Genomic DNA, 22453 nt, shown 5'->3' on the forward strand with positions numbered 1-22453 from the left:
AAAAGAGAAGAGGGAAGCTCATCTCGTTTGATCTAGACTGCGCGTTCGATCGGGTCTCGTATACATTTCTCCATCGTACGATGCGATTACTCGGCATAAATCACAGTTTCGTTGGTTTGCTACAGCGTATTGCCGAAGGTTCTATCTCTCGGTTGCTGATAAACGGTCATCTAGCAAAGTTTTTCCATCGAGAGATCGGTCCGCCAGGGCGATCCAATATCGATGATTAAAATTACAACTACCAGCGCTCAAATTTAATGCGCTGCTGATTAATCGGCATCTACAAAAAATGAAATTCATGCCGTTTTATAGTTTAGTTTTCATCCACGCAATACCTTCTTCCGCAGATTTCCCATGTCTGAGACAAATCCGTCAGCAAGTATCGACACTCTCAATTACGATTCAACAAAATCCGTCCAGTTAAATTTTAAACTACTACATTGAGCAAACCGAACAACCGAGAATAAAGCGCAGGCATCCAATGCTCGACTGGCGTCGCATTAGACGCAACATTGCATGTAAGCAGATCCCCTCAGAGCAGCGTAGTGGACTTTATTCAGTGATCAACGAAAAATCACAGCACCGAAAACTGATGCACACGACACCTCGGGCAGATGAAGCGAACTGCTTCCATTGTCACGCACCCGAGGAAACGCTAGTACATAAATTGAGCGAGGGCCCACAAGTTGCGGGAGCCTGGGAAATAATATAGTGGAAAATGGTAACTATCTTAGACGGATGGCAACAACCATCATGTGGAGAGTTATTAAGACCGGAGCTTCACCACAAAATTTAATTTAATTTAATGCAAGACTTAGTTCTACGTCAAAAACCAAATTTTGACGTCTGCGACATTAGTAAATCAAGTCCGATTGAGTTTATATTTTGCATTGGATATTTTATCGTGCAAATAACAATTCGCAGAAAGTCCAGTATGAAAAATCGAGATAACTATTTTCACTGGCACCCTAAACCATATGTTTTAACCCGTATCCCAAAAAAAAACAAGTCTCAGAGAGTCGATTTTTGACAAACACAATTTTGAATCAGATACGTCCGTAAACACAAGAATAAGGGTGATAATCAGAGTTTAATAATGTAATTTCCAAACATATCTACATCCTAACATCAAAGTCTAACGTAATTCTACGGCAACTATGCGATCGTGTCTCAGACACAATTTTCCTGTTACTTTTTGTACCTATGGTACTGTTGTTTATTGAATCGAGTAAGAGTATACTTTTTATAGCATTATGAGAGCTCCATTGCTCAAGTCCCATATTGTCTAGTGGTTAGGATATCCGGCTCTCACCCGGAAGGCCCGGGTTCGATTCCCGGTATGGGAAGTTTTTTTTTTATTTTGCGTACCTGTTTTATATGATTTGCATTTGTCTCGTCTAGCTTCATCTAATATAACTCGAGTTTTCGTTGTTTTTTATGTATGCTTCAATAAAATACAGTTGTAAGCAAATTAGTAAACTTTAATCATAATTAGTGTGCATTTACAAATTTACGGTATTCAAACGCATAAAAGTAAGTAGCTAAAAATGCTGCATGTTTTTGGGATTAACATCACAAAACAGATGTTCATTTCGAACTGGTTTCCTGCTGCTCGAATTTGGGATATTTCACTTCCACATTCGCCCAGTTGTGTCGCCCGGTGGCCAAGTCTCGAACTACTTCTGCGACCTCTTCCAGCTGGAAAAAATAGAATTAAAACGAAACAAAAACATTTATAGGGGGCAAATAACATACTCCAATTCGAATTTGTTTCATAGAGTCGCGTTCTCGCAGCGTCACACTGTGTGGTTCCTTGAGGGTGTCAAAATCGATTGTGATACCATACGGGATAGCAATTTCATCTGTGCGGGCATAACGCCGACCAATTGAACCGCTCGAGTCATCCACTTTGTGGGAAATATCAACGCTAGTTAATGCAGATGCTAAACAAAAGATAAAAATTTATTAAAATAATCGATCTAACCAAATGTGCAAACTTACAAATCTTCTTAACGAACGGCACAAATTCAATGTTGTTACTGAGTGGCAGTACGGAGCACTTGAGTGGAGCCACAACCGGGGGTAGCGAGAAGTAGCTTCGTTGTTCGTCACCTTCGCGCATTCGAAAACTATGCTCCAACAGTGAGTACATGATACGGCCAATACCGAACGAGGGCTCGATAACGCTTGGTGTGATTTCTTCAACGTGGACAGTCTTGGAGCTTGTTTTGACAGCAATCATGTCGCTCTTAAGAGTCACTTCCGAACCGTTGATCTCCAACGCATGCTCTCCTTTCTCGGCCAGGTTCTTGCCAATCGTTTCCACATCCGAGAGGCTTAACTTAGCCAGCTGCTCGGTTATGTTTTTCGCATCCTTCTTGAAAACCTTTCCGATGGCGGCCTTATTCGGAACCACCTCTGTCACTTCGATAGTTTTCGGAGCCGGGAGTTTCTTTTCAGCCACGAGCTTCACACCAGTTGCATTTGTGTGCTGGGTAAGATCGTACGCCGATCGATCGGCGCATCCAACGCACTCGATCCAACCGTAACTAGTCAGACACTCGGCATCCCAACAATCGCACGCATAGTGTGCCATCTCATTGCTCATATGCTGACGGAAACGAAGTCGTTCGGGCAGGATTCCAATCTTCAACATAAACTGTTGAATGCGGGCCATGAAGTATCCGAGAGTTTGGTTCGCAACGAGACCACTTCCGACTGCTTCTCCAATCTTGATCTGCTGTGCACTTTTGCCATCCATTTGATTACACGCGGAGTACAGAGTCATTACAACATCTTCTACGTTCTTAAATTTGGGATGGTCCTTCAGTTGTGGATCACAGAAGTGCTCAATTTCACACATAGTGAATTCTCGAACACGAATCAGTCCAGATCGGGGAGAAATTTCGTTACGGAATGAGTTACCAATTTGGGCAGCAGCGAAAGGAAGTTTACCCTGGTTGAACTCTAGCAGTCGCTTGAAGTTAACGAAAATTCCCTGTGCTGTTTCTGGTCGCAGGAATCCCTTCACTAACCCAGTGGGACCAATTTGGGTGCCAAACATCAGGTTGAACTCGATCGGTTCGGTCAAATCGTTTCCGGTGATTGGACTTTTCATGTTGAACTTCCGCAAAATCGCTGCCATTTCGTCCTTATTCATTCCGTCCAGCTTGATTACAATATCCGTGCATTCGTCTTTCAGTGCCGCTGTGGCATCCTTAGCGGCCGATAGCTTTTCGAGGTGATTTTTGATCAAATGATCCAATCGGAAGCATTCTCCATTTTTCGTATCTTTAACCATCAAATCCGCAAATCGATCAACGTGTCCGGATGCTTTCAACACCGGTTCTGGGGTCAGAATGGAGCAATCGACTTCCAGCATTTGTTCTTCCAACACGAAGAATTGTCGCCATGCGTTGATCATGTTAGACTTGAGCGCACATCCCATCGGGCCAAAATCATATTGACCTGTAATACCTCCGTATATAGCGAAGCTCTGGTCGTAAAAGAACCTCCGTTTCAACAAATCTTCCATCCGCGCCCGATCGAAGCTCGCTACCGATGGTGCCAAACTTAGCTCCTTGTCTTCCAAGATTTTTTTTCGAGCCTTCAACTCATTCACCGCTTTTTTGATGTCGATCTCCGGAGCACCTTCACCTTTCAGCTTCCGAACAAGGTCACCCTGCGATGCGAATGGATTTAGCGAGTGATCGATTTATCAAATTTAAATACCAAATTATACCTGTTCTTTAACTTCTTTCCGCAGTGGGGCTAAGATTTCCTCGATCTTGGGATCCATTGCGAAGTTTTCCAACAATTGAAGCTTCAGCTGAATATCACGGTGCTTCTTGTTGGTTCCCCAAATGAAAGGCTTCTTCGTCGATGTCGCCTGCTGGCTAAATGCTGCTACACTCCAATATCGATTCGGCTCGTAAAGATGATGAAATTTTCCTCTTCTGCACGCTGTTGTTGGCTCTTCTGCTGCAGACACAGGAAATGTGCTGCCGTAATTTGCCGGGCTGGAGATAAATCGGGATTTTAACCGAACGCCTATTCGGGGGGATGCTATTCTACTAATTATAAAGAGAAACGATTGGTGCATTTAAGAACAGTGCACTAACCGCTCTTCACAGAAATACCAGCAAATCGCACTTTTACTATGCTAGCACACGACTTTCACGTCAGCACGTTCTCCGACACTCTTTTTTTGCCAACCACAGAGAAGAACGAAATGGTTTTGACAGATTGCACAAAAAAAAAACAAATTATTCAGGGAGGCCAGATCATGTGGGAAATTATTGTTTTGTTGAGATAGATGTTAAGGCACTGTTACACCCAAGGTGCTTATATCAATGTATATATATAGGCACCTTGGTTACACCCACGATAAACACAATACGGTATATTATACGGTATACGGACTTATGAGAAAGACCTTTCAACCATCTTGGATTTTATCTGCAGTGTGTGTAAACAATATTTTGCATTTTTTTTGCTTTTGACGTTGGGCTACGTCTAACCTTTCAATATAGGGACCCATTTCAATATTTCGGTGTGAAAAAGTGTTCTGTTTTTGAACGCTAATACCTCCTCAATTAATGAATGTATTTTGTTTCCAAATACACATATTGGAGGAAATATCCTCAGCAATTGTTTATATGCTACACATTACGGTTTTTCAGCTCATATAAAGTTCAAATTGATGACAAATTGGAAGAAATAATTCCCTACTTTCCCATATATTTTGTCTGCGCTCCCGCAGCAAACCGCTATTCATTACAAGCAACCACGGGTACGAGCGAAACGTATGGACAAGGTGAAGAAGGGAGACAAAAAAGAGATTATAAATAAATGTAGACGGTTGCTACAACGTTAACTATATGGCTATCTAAAGTGAGCGATGGTGGAGCTTGGCCACATTCTATCATCAGACGCCAAGCAGGAAAGACACTATCTTGAAATTGATTTTCAGCATAAGAGATTGCTGCAATTGCCGGGGATGTATGCGGAGCGATACCGCAAGAGTGAGAGACAGGAGTTTCAATGGAATGTGGAGCAGGAGAGCCTATCGAAGTATCTTAAAAGCGGTGGAAGCGTCGCGCCGAGTGAGTGGCTAATCGCGATCGATTTGATAGAATGCTAGATTTTTTAAACGGTTTTATTTAGCTGTGACATATTTGTATGTTTGTATGTAACATGTTTGTCTATGGCGCTGTACCACATTAATTGAAATTTGACTCCTTTCCTGTTGACCGGTTGATCTGAAATTTGGAACACACCTTTATCTCTGCAGTCATTATAAAACGGCATATTTCATGATCTTGAAAATCCGGCGGATTACAATTTTTTTCAAAGCCCCATCAATATGGGTATCAAATGAAAAGGATTGACTAGTAGAACACAGTTATTTATGAAAAACGCAAATCCAAAATGGCCGCCACCACAAAATGGCGGATTACATATTTTCTCTAAACCCCATCAATATGGGTATCAAATGAAGGACCTGACTAGTAGAACATAGTTATTCATGAGGAGTGCAAAGCCCAACTATATCACGATACCAGACAGTAAATTCTTATTACGATATGCTTGCCATCAAGTATGTGTACGTTGCCGGCTGAACAATAACCCCTGCAACATTTGCACCGCACGACATTTGCACGACAAATTTTGATTATTTCGTATTTGAATCTAAACGTTTGAGTGTTTGCTGAGTGCTGAGGTTTTCTTTTATCCTTTGATTTTTTCTGTAATTTCGTACATGAAAAGTTGATAATTCTGGGATCTGTGCTCCATGATATTCGAATAATTGACACCCCTTGGTGTAGTCCTACGTCTCTCCGGTTATGTCCCCGACATTACCCACCCGTTTTTTTTGTGTATGGAATTGTTTTGGTTATACCCAAGACGGGTCTATGGTACTAGCTGAGGCCGTTTCGTCACTAAGTTGGTTAGGGGAGCGGTATATGAAAACAGTACGGAAGAAAGCAGAAGGGGAATTATTTCCTTGAAGCGTGAAAGAGACAGACTGATCACGAGCGAGCTTGGGCACAAGCGTATTGTGTTTTGTTTACAAACAAAACACAGTAGACTTCCAAGATGGCTGAAGAGTGGTTTTAGCAAGTTGGCCCACCTTAGGATATACTTCTACGCGCCTTGGTTATACCAGGTTATACCTATTCTGAATCAAGGCACTTATATCAATGTATAACAGGTGAAGCAACATCATCACTTCAATAAGAAGGGGATTACGGTTTGTGGAGCGGGGGTTGTTTGTTTTGTTATTGCTAGGATACGCCATTTTCACATTTTCACATGCGAGAGTAGTGGATGAGAATGAAATTCTACAAAATCATCCCTTCTTTTCCACATAAATTCGCAAAAGCCGAACATAGTAGGCATCGTTCGAATAAGCGCCGTGGCAGTTTGTAGAGAGCCGCCGGCAACTGTTTGTAAACAATACCGACAGCAATTCCAATATGGCTGAAAGTGCATTTCATATGATTGTTTCACCTGGTATATATAGAGGCGCCTTGTTCTGAATTTTTGCAGGGTGAGAGTGTTGATGGATAAGGGCAAAATTGTGATGTTAAAATGATTGGAACTGTGGCAATAAGGCGGCGGTGACACTGGATGCAGAAAAGTGGTCGTACGAATTGTATGCAATAGTGAAGCTAAACAACCACATTGAGTTGTATTTGTGTGGTTACATTGCTTCCCCCTTGCTTCGTTCGTATTCGTCAGCTTCTATCGAACAAAATTGTTTGTTTCTATTCGTACAATCAAATTTTCGTGCGTACTCCTATCCAAAGTAACCTTAGCCTAAGAGTATTGAAAGGTTGAAAGGTAAGTCTTTTACGGTTAAAGCTAGGTTTATAACATATTAGGGTGCCAATGAATGTATGGGAATAAATCGACCTTAAAATTTCAAAAAGTTACCCTATACAAAATGTTCACCACATCGAAAATCACCCTATGCCAAATTTCAGGTCAATCGAACTTAAGGGAGAGTGGCGCAAAGCGGTCAAAGTTTAAGTTTTTTGAAAATCGAAAAATCACCCAAGGGAGGAGTAAAGGAAATCGGGGTTTTCGAAAAAAAAAATTTAAATCCAAATGTCTTAAAATGGCATGAAACGTCGAAATCTAATGTCATCTCGAAAAAAAAAATTGTTTTAAAATCGACACTCTGGAACTTAGTTTTTCTTCGGCATGCGAAAAGAAAAGTATGGTTTAGGGTGCCAATAAAAATAGTTATCTCGATTTTTCATTCGGAACTTGCTACGAAATGTTGATTTGCACAAAAATATACTCTATGCAAAATATTAGCTCATTCAGACTTCATTTACTGGTGTCGCACACGTTAAAATTTGTGTTTTTTGAAAATCGAAATATCAGCGGAAATCGGGGTTTTTAAAGAAAATTGATGCCAAAAGTCTTAAAATTGCATATCACGTTGAGATTTTTTTACGTTTGTGTCCGAAGTAGAATTTTACTCAAGAAAGTGGCCAGTGTGAAAGAAAATGCGTTGTTCAGTGAAAGCCTGTCCGAATACGAGTGAAAATACTCGCGTAAGTTTCCATCGTTTCCTCTCGGATGCGTTTTTATGAATGCACTGTGTCGATAATGGTACATCTTCACTTCTAATTGGACATTTTTGTAAACATCGAGTTTGGGACCCAAATTATGGGCGATGAAAAAAGCTATGGAATACGATTTTGAAGTTCTACAAAATTTGAAGCAAAAGTCGCTTTGTTGTTGAATTCATTCTATATGTTTGTGTATTTTCTGCTTTGAAAAGTTTAAAAAAAGCACACGAATCACCCAGAGACAAACGTCTCCGTTGATTACTAAGAACAAAAGTAAACAAGTGACACTGCTAAGAAAAAGCTTGACACTTAGACAAGAACCCTACTTATTTTGACGGTATTTTCGGGCAACAGATAGATTTTCATGGAAATAATATCCCTCAAAACCCACGTACGCTATCATACTGAAATGTCTTCACATATAGGGTTGGGGAAAAAGAAATGTCGTATTTCTGATCGAAATTTGACGCTTTATTTAACATACTTAAAATTATCCAATTTAAGTCAAATATGCGCCGTTTTGTTCGCAAACTTGTTGCCATTTAGAAAGCAACTTCATTATCCCCCCCTTATAAAAAATAATTGACAGAAGCTCCCCTCCTCGCAAGCCTCTTTTGAGGCCAACTTAGTATTACCAAGAGTGTTTTGCATGGACCGGAAGAGATGATAATCACTTGGCGCCAGGTCCGGACTATACGGTAGGTGCAATAGGACATCCCATCCGAGCTCCCGTAGCTTCTGGCCTGTCATCAAAAATGTGTGAGGCCGAGTGTTGTTCTGGTGGAAAACAACACCATTCCTATTGATCATTTCTGGCCGCTTCTGGTTAATCGCCTGCTTCAAACGGTCAAGCTGCTCACAGTAGAGAACCGAGTTGAGGGTTTGGCCAGCTCATAGTGGATGATTCCCTTCCAATCCCATCAAACACACAGCAAAACCTTCCTGGCCGTCAATCCGGGCTTGGCGATGGTTTGGGTCGGCTCACCGTGCTTCGACCACGACTTTTTTCGCTTTAGGTTGTCGTACGTGATCCACTTTTCATCACCAGTCACCATCTTCTTCAAAAATTGGTCGAGTTCGTTTCGTTTCAGCAGTGCATCGCAGGCGTTGATTCGGTCTAAAAGATTTTTTTGCGTCAACTCGTGTGGCACCCATACATCCAACTTTTTTTTGGAATCCAATTTCTTGCTTGGTGGACTCTATCTTTGACGCGCTATAACTTAAGACTGAATAGGATAATCATGACACTGTCAAAACGTCACTTGTAGCACAGATTGTCATCTTTAAATAGCCGTATAGTATGACCCGATGCGATAAGTACAACACAAGATATGTTTAAGTGTTGCCATATATTGACAATATACGACATTTCTTTTTCCCCAACCCAATATTTCATAATGTCTTCGCAAAATCAAATGTCTTCACAGTAAATCAAATGTCTTCAAAATGAAGACATGTCTTCAAACCTGACATCCCTGATCTAATATACTAATATATAATCAATCGCAAAATTAAGTATACACCCCGTGTAGGTTTGTTATTTTTGAGTTTTTCGGGGTTAAAAAGTAAATAATTAAAAGCTCCTTTTCACTCTCATGTATTGATAAGAAAAAAATTAAAATGGTCACATTTCTACTTCATGTTTGAAAAACAATAAAAAAATCTTCGATTCAGACGTTGCAAAATTGAGTGTACAGTTTAAGTTTTTCTTAAAACAAAATTGAAATCAATATATAAATGTTAACAGATAACAAAAATTAACCCTCTTGTATTTGGTATGGCCCCCCAGTACTTCCTGCAAGCGACGAGGCGAGATTTCTGGTCACTGTAGACGGAAGTGCCTCCAAGATCTCCGTAATCGTCGTTTCAAGTTTCGCTTTGCTCCCTGGATTTTTATTCTTCAGATGGTTCTTGATTTCCCACCAAAGATACTCAATAGTGTTGAAGTCCGGTGATTTCGGAGGTGTTTTGAGTTGATTGGGACATTATAGAGCTGGTATTCCCGCATGATGAGGTCAGTTTGCTTCGGGTCATCATTCTGTTGAAAGTAGTGATCACGAGGGAGAGCCAATTTCTGCATGAGACACTGAAGGTTACCTTTCAGGATGTTCATCACTGAATCGCTAAACTTCATGGTTCCAGTTCCAGAAGCCGTCATCGTATCATACATCATCTGACTGCCGCTGCCGTGTTTTACTGTGGGAATCAAATGCTGAATCTGAAGCACCAATCCTGGTTTCATTCACACTATCTGTCCTTCATCCGATTCAAAGAGATTGGTTTTCACCTCATCCTTATGAAGGACCTTGTTCCAGAATTCCTTGGGTCAGTTTACATATGCCTTAGCAAACTGTAGTGGTTTTTTCATATTCGCCTTTGAGATTAAAGTCTTTTCACGGCCAACAAGACCTCTCAGATTGTTCCAGTATGCTGCCCTCCGGACAGTATCTGTGCTGACAGGTCTTCCAATGATGTCGTCTACTTCGGTAGTCAATTAAAGAATGTTTGTTTTAGAGTTAATTTGACACCAATCACTGACGAAAAAAAGTACGCTAATTCGCAAAGATCTTACTTACGAGGTTAATTTGTTCGGCGAAATTCAAGGTGTACACTCAATTTTGCGATGCCTAGAATAGAGATTTTTTCAATTCTTAGGAATAAACAATTAGCAGAAAACTTTTCGCGGAATTTTATTGCGCGTACAGCTAGTTAAATGTGTGAGTAATTAATATGCATCAAAATATTTTATACCAAATAAATGGAAAGTATCGTCAAGTAGCATTTGTACACTCAATTTTGCGATAGACTGTATTTTACCAACCAGGTAAAGGCAGGAGTCTTCAAACTTAGACAGACTGAACAAAAAAGGCACTTCGTATAACGGTTATAACCGAACCGACATTTACGGTCCATCTGGAGAAAGGCGAGAGGGTCGAACTGAACCCTGGTTCCGGTCACCCGACAGTGCTGTGCGACCGTAAAGTACTGCAAAATCCCAAGAGGAAGAGCGAGAGCAATATGGCTTCATCGCTTCTTGGGCTGGGAGGTCGGAGCAATAGGCCAAACGGTGAAAATGGACATTTTTATGCGGATACGTCAGTCGAGGCCGATCGTGTCTGAGCCGCAGAAGATCTCCAAACGAACGGCTGGAAAGGTTGGTGAAAAACATCTTTCCGGCGAAGCGCTGACTTCAAACATATCTCCTACACCATGTTCCCAAAGAAGGAGTTTCTGTGGCTGACCATGCGAAAGCGAAAGAGGATGTGATCTTTTGGCCGGACTTGTCCTAAACCTAAAGATTTTACCGAAGACCGCCAACCCTCCGAACATCCCCCAGTTGCGACAGATAGATTTTTTTTGGCGAACCTTAAACGGAGGATCTAAAGGGTGTGTCACATCAAATTGCATCACGGAAAAAACGCTGTAGAAATTCGCCCAGTAGACCGATACTTTTGAAAATTTTAAACAGTAAAATGAAAACTATTAAACAACTTTTGGCATTTTCTTTTTATTCATACTTCGAGTCCAAGCCCGTATGCTCGCACCTTCCTCTTTACCCCTTCCGTAAGGTTCTGTACAACATCAGGTTGTAGTTTTTTTTTTAACAGAAATCCATTTTCTCTTGAAGTCCGCCTCCGATTTGACAATTTTTGGGTTCTTCCGGAGGGCCTGCTTCATAATCGCCCAATATTTCTCTATTGGGCGAAGCTCCGGCGCGTTGGGCGGGTTCATTTCCTTTGGCACAAAGGTGACCCCGTTGGCTTCGTACCACTCCAACACGTCCTTTGAATAGTGGCACGAAGCGAGATCCGGCCAGAAGATAGTCGGGCCCTCGTGCTGCTTCAATAGTGGTAGTAAGCGCTTCTGTAGGCACTCCTTAAGGTAAACCTGCCCGTTTACCGTGCCGGTCATCACGAAGGGGGCGCTCCGCTTTCCGCAAGAGCAGATCGCTTGCCACACCATGTACTTTTTGGCAAACTTGGATAGTTTCTGCTTGCGAATCTCCTCCGGAACGCTGAATTTGTCCTCTGCGGAGAAGAACAACAGGCCCGGCAGCTGACGAAATTCCGCTTTGACGTAGGTTTCGTCGTCCATTACCAGGCAATGCGGCTTCGTCAGCATTTCGGTGTACAGCTTCCGGGCTCGCGTCTTCCTCACCATGTTTTGCCTTTCGTCGCGGTTAGGAGCCTTCTGAACCTTGTATGTACGCAGGCCCTCCCGCTGCTTGGTCCGCTGGACGAATGAACTTGACAAATTCAGCTTATTGGCGACATCCCGGACCGAACTTCTCGGATCACGTCTAAACTGCTTAACTACGCGCTTGTGATTTTTTTCACTGACGGAGCATCCATTTTTGCCGTTCTTCACCTTCCGGTCGATGGTTAGTTTCTTGAAGTACTCGTTTTAGTACTCTGCTGACCGTGGATTGGACGATTCCCAGCATCTTACCGATGTCCCGATGTGACAACTCCGGATTCTCGAAATGAGTGCACAGGATTAATTCACTACGCTCTTTTTCGTTCGACGACATTTTTCCAAATTTACGAAAAATTGACAGTGAAGCATGGCCAACGTGATCTATACACTCTTATCTGATTATAAGCGAAAGCTGAAGATATAATTCCTATAAATTAAATTCCTACAGCGTTTTTTCCGTGATGCAATTTGATGTGACACACCCTTTATTTTAATAAGTTCGTGGTCGAAACGGAGAAGCAACTAATCACCAAGGCCATAAGCTGAAGAAAATGCCGACATACATCTTCTCATCGCCCATGGCTAAAGTTTCGACCAACTGTTGTACCGCCGCACGGTAGGGTGTAGAAGAATTTTTGTAAAAGGCCTTATGTAGAATCTAAGTATTTGATTGGGGAATGAGTTCGTAGCGAAGTATTTGTTCAAACAAAAAAAATAATTATATCAATAAGTTAATCAATTATATATTCGCCGCAGTTCATTTGTACCGCCAATTCACAACTGGTTTGAGGACCGCTCTCCTTAAAAAGTGATTTGAGACATTCTTCATTGAATTCAGAAGGGGTTTGCCAAACAGCAAATAAATCGTTGTAAAATAAAAGAAATATAAAAAAGCTATGAAGTTATTCTCCAACCCAATCAAATTTGGTATAATACAGTGGTCGTTCGCTAACTGGACCTGCTTTTTAGCTGGAAAAACGTTGAACGTTAGCTGGGAGCAGAGTTGAAAAGCAACAATGTGTAAATGATTGACATCATATTCAATGTTTTTTTTTTCTGTGAGGGGTACTGAAGGAAATTTGAGATGTTTTAAAAATTGATATTATTTTCGCATGACCGAAACACTGATTAAAATACAAAAAAAAAAAATTTCCCCGAATTATATTTCATACCTGATGTCGCACTCTATGTAAAACTTTCAAACCGTGGAAACTTCTTGCACTTTGTCCTGACCCTAATCTATTTTCTGTTAGTTTTACTAAAACTTATCATTAATTATCATAATAAGAAGTCATCCTAAGACAAATTTGCGTAGAGGATGTTTTCACCACTTGCAGAAAAAAGTAATTCCCATTTACAGGGAATACGAATTTGATTGGGAAAAGTAAATTTCATTCATAATTCTCATTTTGAAAGTGTGTTCATTCTTCTTGAAAATTGATTATTGTCATTTCGCTTCTCAAATTCGGACTACAAAGCTCAATGCCGTCATCGTGAATCAAACAATTCATTAATTTCCCCTCGATTTTATTTGACGTTTTACATGCCGGTTCAATTAGCAAATGAATGTCAATGGCTGAGCTGCTTTTCTCGCTCTGTTAGCGAACGACTACTGTGTTATTGCTACCGGGTGTTGTTCATAGAAACGTTAGTCATTTAGTCTCAGCATTATAAAGTTAGTCCTCAATGAAAATATCATTTTTTTGCTGTAATAATAGGTTGAAAATATCGTGATATAAATGCCGGTGCTGAAGGGTGTTACGATCAAGATTTGGTTGACTTAAACTAGACACATTTCTTTGAACCCTTTCCCGTACAACATCGAGTGGGTAATTGATTAACATAGGTCGCTAGAACGCTCAGCAGGCTAGTGAAATCACTTGATGTGTGATGTATTAAATAATACGGGAAGGGGTTAATCGCACATTTAAGTCCTTCATTTTGTGGGTGATGACGTGATGACGAATGTACTGTGTCGACATCTGGAGACGACATTCGTGTTTACGAGGCAAAATACTATTTATCAGAATAGCAGTCCTGAAAGCAGCTTTGAGTTCAAGACAGACTTCAAATAGCTTCCTGTTAAGTGTTTTATACAGTGTCGGACAATAGAATAGGACCACAGCTCAATCCAAAACAGAAAGTGACAAAACTTTGAGAAAAAAATTTCCATTTAAGTGCATCAAACCATTTACAAATTGTAAATTCCATTCTTCGAAGAAATTAAAATCATCCGTAGTTAAACCAATTGTCCTTTATTTAAAAATGCGTTTTAAGCATACTTACTGACTAAAATAACGCGACATAAAATAGGACCGCTTTAGAATTCATGGTAAAAAAAATTTAAAAAAAAGGAAATTCATACCGTGATCGATTTGCAGGGTTAGTACTTGGTGGTATAACCCTTATTACGCATCACTTCTCGCACCCGGTTCGGCATCGACTCCACCAGCTTTTGGCACGTTCTCAGCGGGATAGCGTACCACACCGCCTGGATTCTCTCCCACAGCTGCTGCTTGTTTTTTGATTTTTCGGTGTACACCTTACGTTTAACTATTTCCCATAGGTTCTCTATGGGATTGAGATCAGGGAACTGTGCTGGCCACTCCATAACGTCTACCTTATTATCCTGGAACCACTTTTTAACCGTTTAAGCGGTATGTTTGGGGTCGTTGTCCTGCTGGAACTGCCACTTTAGGGGCATCTCCCACTCGGCGTGTGGCAGCATTACTTCCCGAAGTATCTGGGCGTAGAGATGCTGGTCCATAATCCGGACAGCCGAGTGGGCGATGGACCCGGAAAAGGAGAAACTATGGAGAAATGTGCTGTGGTCGGATGAGACCAAAGTGAACCTCATCGGCTCGGACGGAAAGAGTTGGGTCCATCGCCCACTCGGCTGTGCGTATATGCCCCAGTATACAAATAAAACATTCAAACATGGAGGAGGTAACATCATGGTGTGGGGGTGCTTTTCTTGGTACGGGGTGGGTCCCTTGTACTGGATCGACCGGATTATGGACCAGCATCTCTACGCCCAGATACTTCGGGAAGTAATGCTGCCACACGCCGAGTGGGAGATGCCCCTAAAGTGGCAGTTCCAGCAGGACAACGACCCCAAACATACCGCTAAAACGGTTAAAAAGTGGTTCCAGGATAATAAGGTAGACGTTATGGAGTGGCCAGCACAGTCCCCTGATCTCAATCCCATAGAGAACCTATGGGAAATAGTTAAACGTAAGGTGTACACCGAAAAATCAAAAAACAAGCAGCAGCTGTGGGAGAGAATCCAGGCGGTGTGGTACGCTATCCCGCTGATAACGTGCCAAAAGCTGGTGGAGTCGATGCCGAACCGGGTGCGAGAAGTGATGCGTAATAAGGGTTATACCACCAAGTACTAACCCTGCAAATCGATCACGGTATGAATTTCCTTTTTTTTAAATTTTTTTTACCATGAATTCTAAAGCGGTCCTATTTTATGTCGCGTTATTTTAGTCAGTAAGTATGCTTAAAACGCATTTTTAAATAAAGGACAATTGGTTTAACTACGGATGATTTTAATTTCTTCGAAGAATGGAATTTACAATTTGTAAATGGTTTGATGCACTTAAATGGAAATTTTTTTCTCAAAGTTTTGTCACTTTCTGTTTTGGATTGAGCTGTGGTCCTATTCTATTGTCCGACACTGTACGGCTAACGGAAGGGAAAAGGTGGCAATAGAGGCGAATGAACTGCAAAGTTTAAAGCCTCTTAAAAACAAAGAAAGAAAGAAAAGATGGCAGACATTTTCTGAGCATATGAAGCTGTCGAAGTTCACTAAGAAATATTCGGTTTGGCAGCGTATTTGTATCTGGGACTTGAATAGCAACATTTTCATTGCCACCATAACCGTTAACAAGGGAATCTAGAGTTTTACTATCTGGAAAAATCTCTACCGTCTTTCTTGATGCAACACAATTGTTCTGCGCTGTTATGATCGAATTTGACTGTATTTGAATGTACAGATGATGTTCTCGAACGAGAACCCTCCAATAAAACTATTAAACTATTGAATTTTTCCTATCAATAAAAATCTCATTAGGAATATATACTAGAATGCGAAATTATTGGTTTTTGAAAACGATTCCGGCATAAACTGCATATGCTCATATATTTAAGAAGACATCTGTTTTATTCCGACCAACTGGCTGGCTTCAATTTGTCGGAAATAAAATATTAATTAACCATGACACGAATTTTGATTCGGTGTTTGGCGTGGTGATTATTTGGAACATGTTTACGTTTGTTAGTTTACTGTTTTCGAGAGCATTTACTACTGTGTTTTGTAAACTGCTTTGGCATGTTTACCAAAGCTCTCACTCTAGTTATTCTGCCTCCACTGCGTATCAGTGTGTGTGGAGTGTCCCAAAATGATTATTCTCTACTATGTTCCACGGTCTCCGGTCTCAGCGTTGGGGTATTTGCTAATGATGTTTCTCTTCGCGTTCATTAGCTCGATTTTCTATGACCGAGACTAGAATGATTCACTGTTAACTGTTTAAGGATAGGAAATGAAAAAAAAAGATATCAGATTGAAAATTCAATCAATATCAGAACATTTGAATGAGCACAATCAAAAATATTTCCCATACCGGGAATCGAACCCGGGCCTTCTGGGTGAAAGCCAGATATCCTAGCCACTAGACCATATGGGACATGATGACGGATTATCACAGATCAATTTACATGGGGCCTATCATACTGTATTTCCACACACAGCCATGAACAATGATTGTGATAAAATGAGCATTGGAAGTGTTCACCACTTGTCGCTAATGATTGTGCGCCATAAATCATTTCCCCAGACAGAATCTAATCGTGCTTCGAAGTGGGAAGCACTGTCGCCAGTGTTTACTCTTAATAGAGTAATTAAATAAGTTTATGTGACTGACGGGATCGAATTACGCAGAATCGTCATAAAGCATTGGATCGTTAAAATCGTTAGCTATAACACTTGCAGCCTCTTAGTCGGCTGAAGGAAGGCTGATCGCGTGGGCGCTTACGGTGGTGATCAATATACATACGAGCGGAATTTCTTTATCAATTTCCAATGCGCTCCGAAGGACTGCACATATACACTTTGCGGAAACCATCAAACGTAAACAATTCTTTCTCCGTTTGGTATCACTTCGATATTGACCCAAGGCATAATGAGAGCAACATGAACTGCGGTACACAGTAGCTTAGAGTCATGCTACGCGATAACGTGAATCGAAACGAGATTATTGGTGAATGACGTGGACGAACGCAGTAAAAATGTGGAGTACTTGCCCATATACTGATGAAATGATTAGAAGTGGGGGAAGTGGGGGTAAGACGGTCATGTCAAGAAGAACTTTAATTGTATCTTTCGAAATTCAACAAGTCTTATTCATCACGAATGTCCTACAAGTGATATTGTGCCTTCCAGCAGTGTAAACGGACAGACCCTGAACTATTTTACTTTTGGTTCCAGATAGCTTGTAGACAGTCCATCTTTGGCGATTTGATTTCCGTTCAAAGACGCAGGGCATTCTGTAAGAATAGATTAAACTGGCTTTTCAAAGTCCATCTCACTCCGTTTCACCCCACAGGTGCGATTATTTCAGTAATTTAAGTTTTCCACTCACAAATGAATTTCCTTTTCGTATATAGCTAAAATCGCTTCTCTGTTAACTCACAGACCGAAATATAACCATAAGCGAATTGAATTTCGAAATTAAATTACTTAAAATGCTTAATATCGAAGCCGCAAAAATTTCATCCACACGCGGAATCATGTTTGATTTTCGGTTTTTGTTTCCCTTTTCAAATTTTGATCAGTATTCATTGACAGAGGGCGGTTTCAATATTATAGAACAGCATGTGGAAGGGGTTCTTATTAACAGAAACTTGAAACTCATAATGTAACTATACAAATCAACCACCTGTCCATCTGACCCCCACTGTTCATCTTACCGGTAGCTCCCCTACAGGCAAACCTATTTTTGTGCGAGGGATAGGGACCGCACCAAAAAACCGCATAAAAGAAATCTAACTTCACCACAACTTTACCACTAGCTTCAAACAATAGTTTCCGCTACACAATTTGAAAAAAATTATTATGCGGTGGATAGGGACCGCGTAAAAAGGTTAATTAAGTAAATGATCAAATCCTAATGATTCCATTCGTGATCAACGGTCGATTTGCTTTTGTTTTTCTTCTATACGTTTCTGCCCGTTTTCAACTTATTTGGTATAAATAAGCCGTCCGCGATTTAAAGCCACACTACTTTAAGAGACGAATGAACTCTCAGAGTTTAAAGTCTCTCTAATTCAATACCTTCCTTCCTTCCCTTAAAGCCACACCACTTCTCGTTTGGTGGTCATCCTAGCAACATCGTTGTCGGAGAGCGTCAAGCGGGAAGGGATTGTCATTCTCAAGATGATTGAAGGAGCATGGAGCAGAGTTTCTATCCACAAGGACCCTTCTCAGGACTAGAAGCGAAAAACAAAAATTGAATGGCATGAAACCACAGTTGCGAGCGAGCTAGCAAGCTCAGCACAACGGTTCATGCCTAATGCTGATTTCACACACACACATATACATACACAGCTCGATACAAAAAGAAAAAGCCTCTGTAGCGAAGTATGCTACGACAAAAAAGGTGCAAACGGGTAAGTTTTGTGCTAGTGTGGATATGGAAAAGTATCCAATATTTTGGAATATAGATATGTGTTGCATTTATTTAGATACAACGTAAAAGCATGGAAGTATACTTTCAAATTCCAGCATGGAAACCTTACTGTTGCATGAGGGGTTCGATCACACCTCAATCAGAATATGGGAGCAAAAGTGTTTATAGTTTGTGATCGATATATGAGTGAGAAAGAGAAAGTTTGATGCGAGTTGACAGTGTAGTTCAATCGTAAAGTGAGAACGGAACCAAATAAACGAAAAGTGCTGATAGCTTGCGACGATTCTGAGTCGCATGCATGAGTCGAGTCAACTGAGTAATAAAAAACTAAACAGCTAAAAAGTTGTTTCAAAAATTTCGATGTATTCTAAAATAATATCCGAAACGATAAACAAGTTCATTGAATATTGTAATTCTGTAGTTCTACGTCGAAAACCGCGGTCGTGTCCTAGATACAACCCATTACAATTTTTTAGGTAATCGCAAAAAAAATCGGACATACAAAAAGCGCACGAAAGGAGGTTTTACTGTAAACTGAATTCTTTTTTAACGCGGGTGATGCGCGCGTGCAAAAAATATCGCTTGAAAATATTGAATTATTTCGAGCAGATCGTGTACAAAAGATTTCCCCGTCATCGACGCGCACTCGTCACAACAATACTCGTGTTTCTTGCTAAATCGCGTAATTTCAAGAAAATCGCTGGAACAAAATCGCACAAAAAAAAATTACGAAAGTCGCATAAAAAAAGAATCTAGTGTACGGTAAAGAACCGACCATCTGCTAGTGGTGTGGATTTTGGATTGCGATTCATGCTTAACACTTATTGAACCCTAAAACCTCCACATGCTACATTTTGTTCCATTTGCGCGATTAATTCTCGAGTAATGCAAAAATTTGTGTTTCATTTGTATGGCAGCAACCCAACACCCCCCCCCCCACTCCTTTGCACACCAGCCCTTCGTGCAGCACCTTCCAACGTGATGTTGAATAGTAAACTCGAAAGCCTGTCACCCTGCTTTAGACCTTCCAACTTCACGAACGAGTCGGATGTTTCACCCGCTACCCTGACGCTTGATGCTGACCCATCAAGGGTGGCACGAATCAGCTTGATTAGTTTTGTTGGGAAGCCATGTTCCAGCATTATCTTTGGTCAACTGTGGATCGTCCCTCTCAAAAACCACGTTGGTAGTCGCCCACAAAAGGATTCCTGCAACGGCCTCAGTCTATGGAACAGGATGCGGGACAGAATTTTATTCGCTGAGTTGAGGATAACTCTCGATAATTGCTACAGTCGAGGTGGTAACCCTTTTCATAAATCGGGCAAATGAGTCCTTCCAACCAGTCCGTAGGTAGTTCTTCATCGGTCCGTATCCACTCGATAACCCGAAGCATACAACAAAGTAGCTGTTCGCCCCCCGACTTCTAATAGTTCGGCAGGTATGCCGTCCTTCCCAGCTGCTTTGCCGTACTTCAGCTCTTTCACTGCTTTCCTCACTTCAACTATAGTTGGTAGATGCACAGCTTGTCCATCATCCTCAATCTCAACCCTATTCAGATACTGCAGATACTGCTGCAAATACACGTTCGATATTCCTACGAAGCTCATTAATCGCCGCTGACTTGTTGGCATAGACCATAGACGTTCAAATCGCACGACCGAGGCGGCCAATTGACTGGGCCATTCCGTGAGATAACACGCTCACCAAACTTGGTTTTCAATAAATCGATTTTTAAATTCGCTGTGTAAATTGTGTGTGACACCGTCCTGTTCGAACCGCATATTGTCCAAGTCCATATCATCCAATTCGGGCCAAAAATATTCGGCTATCATTGAGCGGTAGCGATTCCAATTCACAGTAACGTGCCTGTCTTGTTCATCACGGAAGAAGTACGGCCCAATGACGCCGGTTGGCCATAAATCGCACCAAACCGTAATATTTTCGGATGCAATGGTGACTCATGGAGTACGTGTTGATTGCTGCCTGACCAACAACGCATATTTTGCTTATTCACGAAACCATTCAGCCAGAAATGAGCCTCATCGCTGAAGATGATTTTTCGATGAAAATCCGGATCATTTTCAAGTTGTTGTTTAGCCCAATTCACGAACATTCGACGCTTCTGGTGGTCAAGCGGCTTCAGTTATTGCGTCAATTTGATCTTGTAAGGATGTAGACCAAGATCTTTTCGCAAAATTCGCCACAACGACGTCGCAGAGATGCCAAACGCTTGAGAACGACGTGTGAGAGACTGATTTGGGTCTTCCTCAATTGAGAATATTTTGTACTGTGCCTGTGGATTCAAATTTTTCCACTAGACGCTCTATTGTTGATCTGGCAGGACGATTATGACTACCATAAATTGAACGTAGCGCTCTTAAAGTTGAGGCAGAATTTCGGCAGTGAATTTCAAGAATCTCGACTAGTTGTTGGATCGTATATCTTTCCATTATGAAATGGCAAACCTTACTGAAGAGAAATGTCAAGAGAGTAGGAAAAAATATGGCGTCGTTTGTTGTTCCTATCGGTTTACATTTGTAGCGTCCCTATTTAAATACCCGTTACAATATGATTGATAAGCTTAACCCATTCATTACGGCAGTGTGCTCCGCCGAAGTGCTACCCTGTACACAGCACTGCGCCAAAAAGTATGCACTTCGCGCTGGTGTGATCGAAGAGCAGTATGAATTTCATGAAAATGAATTGACTAGCGTTGACTAGTGAGGATGACTGGTGAACTAGTCCAGTCAGTTGTTATTTCAACTGACTCGAGTAATGAATACAAATCTGCCTCTCTATTCAACTGACTTCAATCCACACTTCCATTTCCCCCCTGACACTGCTTCATACCCGCGTACACAATATTATTCTTACGTCCATATAAAGAGGAACGAAAACATGATTTCTGATGCAAAAAAGAAGTTACCCCATCAAATTTATTGTCTACCCATCGTGAACTCAAACCAACGAACTTAGACATTGATCTAGTATGCTATAAAGGTCCTCGTGTTAGTATTAGATAGTATTAGGCGTACAAAATAGCGCACACACACTGCACGTTATTTTATATGTGTAAGTAATTTTCGTGTACGATACAAAAGAATCTAGCTCATCTGTAGCGTATATCAAACCACGTTCAACTCAAATATCGATGCATGCACATGTACATGGGAGAGAGAAAGTCACTTCAAAATGCAATAAGGACAATTTGACTGAGAAGAAAGAACTGATATAGTCGAGTCGGTAGAGGGAGATAGTGACTAAACGCCCAACTGACTGTTCAGTCGTTTTGGCGGAGAAACTGCGTGAAGAAGCCAAAAGTCATTACTAACCGACTATGGATATAGTCAGTCAGATAGTCATCTGACTATCCTCAGTTGACTATGACTATGCAGAGCCCTGCACACAGCTCGTCGCGCGGATGTCGTCTATAGACGACGCTCGTAACGAAAGGGTTAAGAAATATTCTTCATTATACTATATGCCCTAACATGATGACTTTATTTCCTTTGTTCCTCTCCTGGCATGCATTACTCCTCAGCCAACCAACGTGATAACTCACATAGTCTTCCGCAAATTGCAAACGGACGCCCGAAGCTTCGAAACTAAAGAAAGAGAAAGACACTCATTAACGACGAACTAATCAACAGATTGTTTTGATTACTTTCAGCTTGATAAAACTGTTTTTCAAAAGCGCTGTCAATAATACAGCTCTATAGCTGACAATGAAACATCTATTCATTTATAGATTCCAGCGCAGATTTGCGTGATGAAACGAATGTGCAGTTCAGTTCGTGGGACACTGTGTCAGCTTGCCTCCTGCCTTCGGCAGTGCAGGACACGCTCCATTTGATTTGAATTGCGGAAAATGCACTTTGTTTTGGCGTTTGATTCGTTCCGCCCAGAGTAGTGCCGATGTTTACTTGAGGACTAACTCATCAAGATTACAAACAAACAAAACTGATAGCACTGAACCGG

The 22453-nt window shown here is 41.2% G+C and overlaps 1 protein-coding gene and 2 non-coding genes across 3 annotated transcripts; 1 reads left to right on the forward strand and 2 right to left on the reverse strand.

Moving 5' to 3' along the window:
• The first annotated feature begins 1274 nt into the window (after window positions 1–1274).
• On the forward strand, window positions 1275–1346 carry Trnae-cuc (transfer RNA glutamic acid (anticodon CUC)). The gene has a single exon. It is a non-coding gene; the product is annotated as a tRNA-Glu (tRNA).
• Window positions 1347–1460: 114 nt separating this feature from the next.
• On the reverse strand, window positions 1461–4224 carry LOC129777279 (glycine--tRNA ligase). The gene is made up of 4 exons (XM_055783481.1): window positions 3743–4224; window positions 2002–3682; window positions 1756–1943; window positions 1461–1698 (listed from the first exon to the last, which is right to left on the reverse strand). The coding sequence occupies exons 1-4, from the start codon at window positions 4100–4102 to the stop codon at window positions 1588–1590; spliced, it is 2340 nt and encodes a 779-aa protein (XP_055639456.1). The 5' UTR covers window positions 4103–4224; the 3' UTR covers window positions 1461–1587.
• A 12178-nt stretch (window positions 4225–16402) lies between these two features.
• Window positions 16403–16474, reverse strand: Trnae-uuc (transfer RNA glutamic acid (anticodon UUC)). Its single transcript has one exon. It is a non-coding gene; the product is annotated as a tRNA-Glu (tRNA).
• Between the last annotated feature and the right edge of the window lie 5979 nt (window positions 16475–22453).

Source organism: Toxorhynchites rutilus, chromosome 3 (genome assembly GCF_029784135.1).
Source record: "Toxorhynchites rutilus septentrionalis strain SRP chromosome 3, ASM2978413v1, whole genome shotgun sequence".
NCBI classification, from domain to species: domain Eukaryota; kingdom Metazoa; phylum Arthropoda; class Insecta; order Diptera; family Culicidae; genus Toxorhynchites; species Toxorhynchites rutilus.

What these genes read in the sequence shown, in the direction of transcription:
- LOC129777279 (XM_055783481.1), bottom strand. Translation starts at nt 4,102, where the DNA reads ATGCACCAATCGTTTCTCTTTATAATTAGTAGAATAGCATCCCCCCGA. An exon ending in GGAAAGAAGTTAAAGAACAG is followed by an intron (nt 3,683 to 3,742) that starts GTATAATTTGGT and finishes TTCGCATCGCAG; the next exon opens with GGTGACCTTGTTCGGAAGCT. An exon ending in GCCGTTCGTTAAGAAGATTT is followed by an intron (nt 1,944 to 2,001) that starts GTAAGTTTGCAC and finishes TCTTTTGTTTAG; the next exon opens with CATCTGCATTAACTAGCGTT.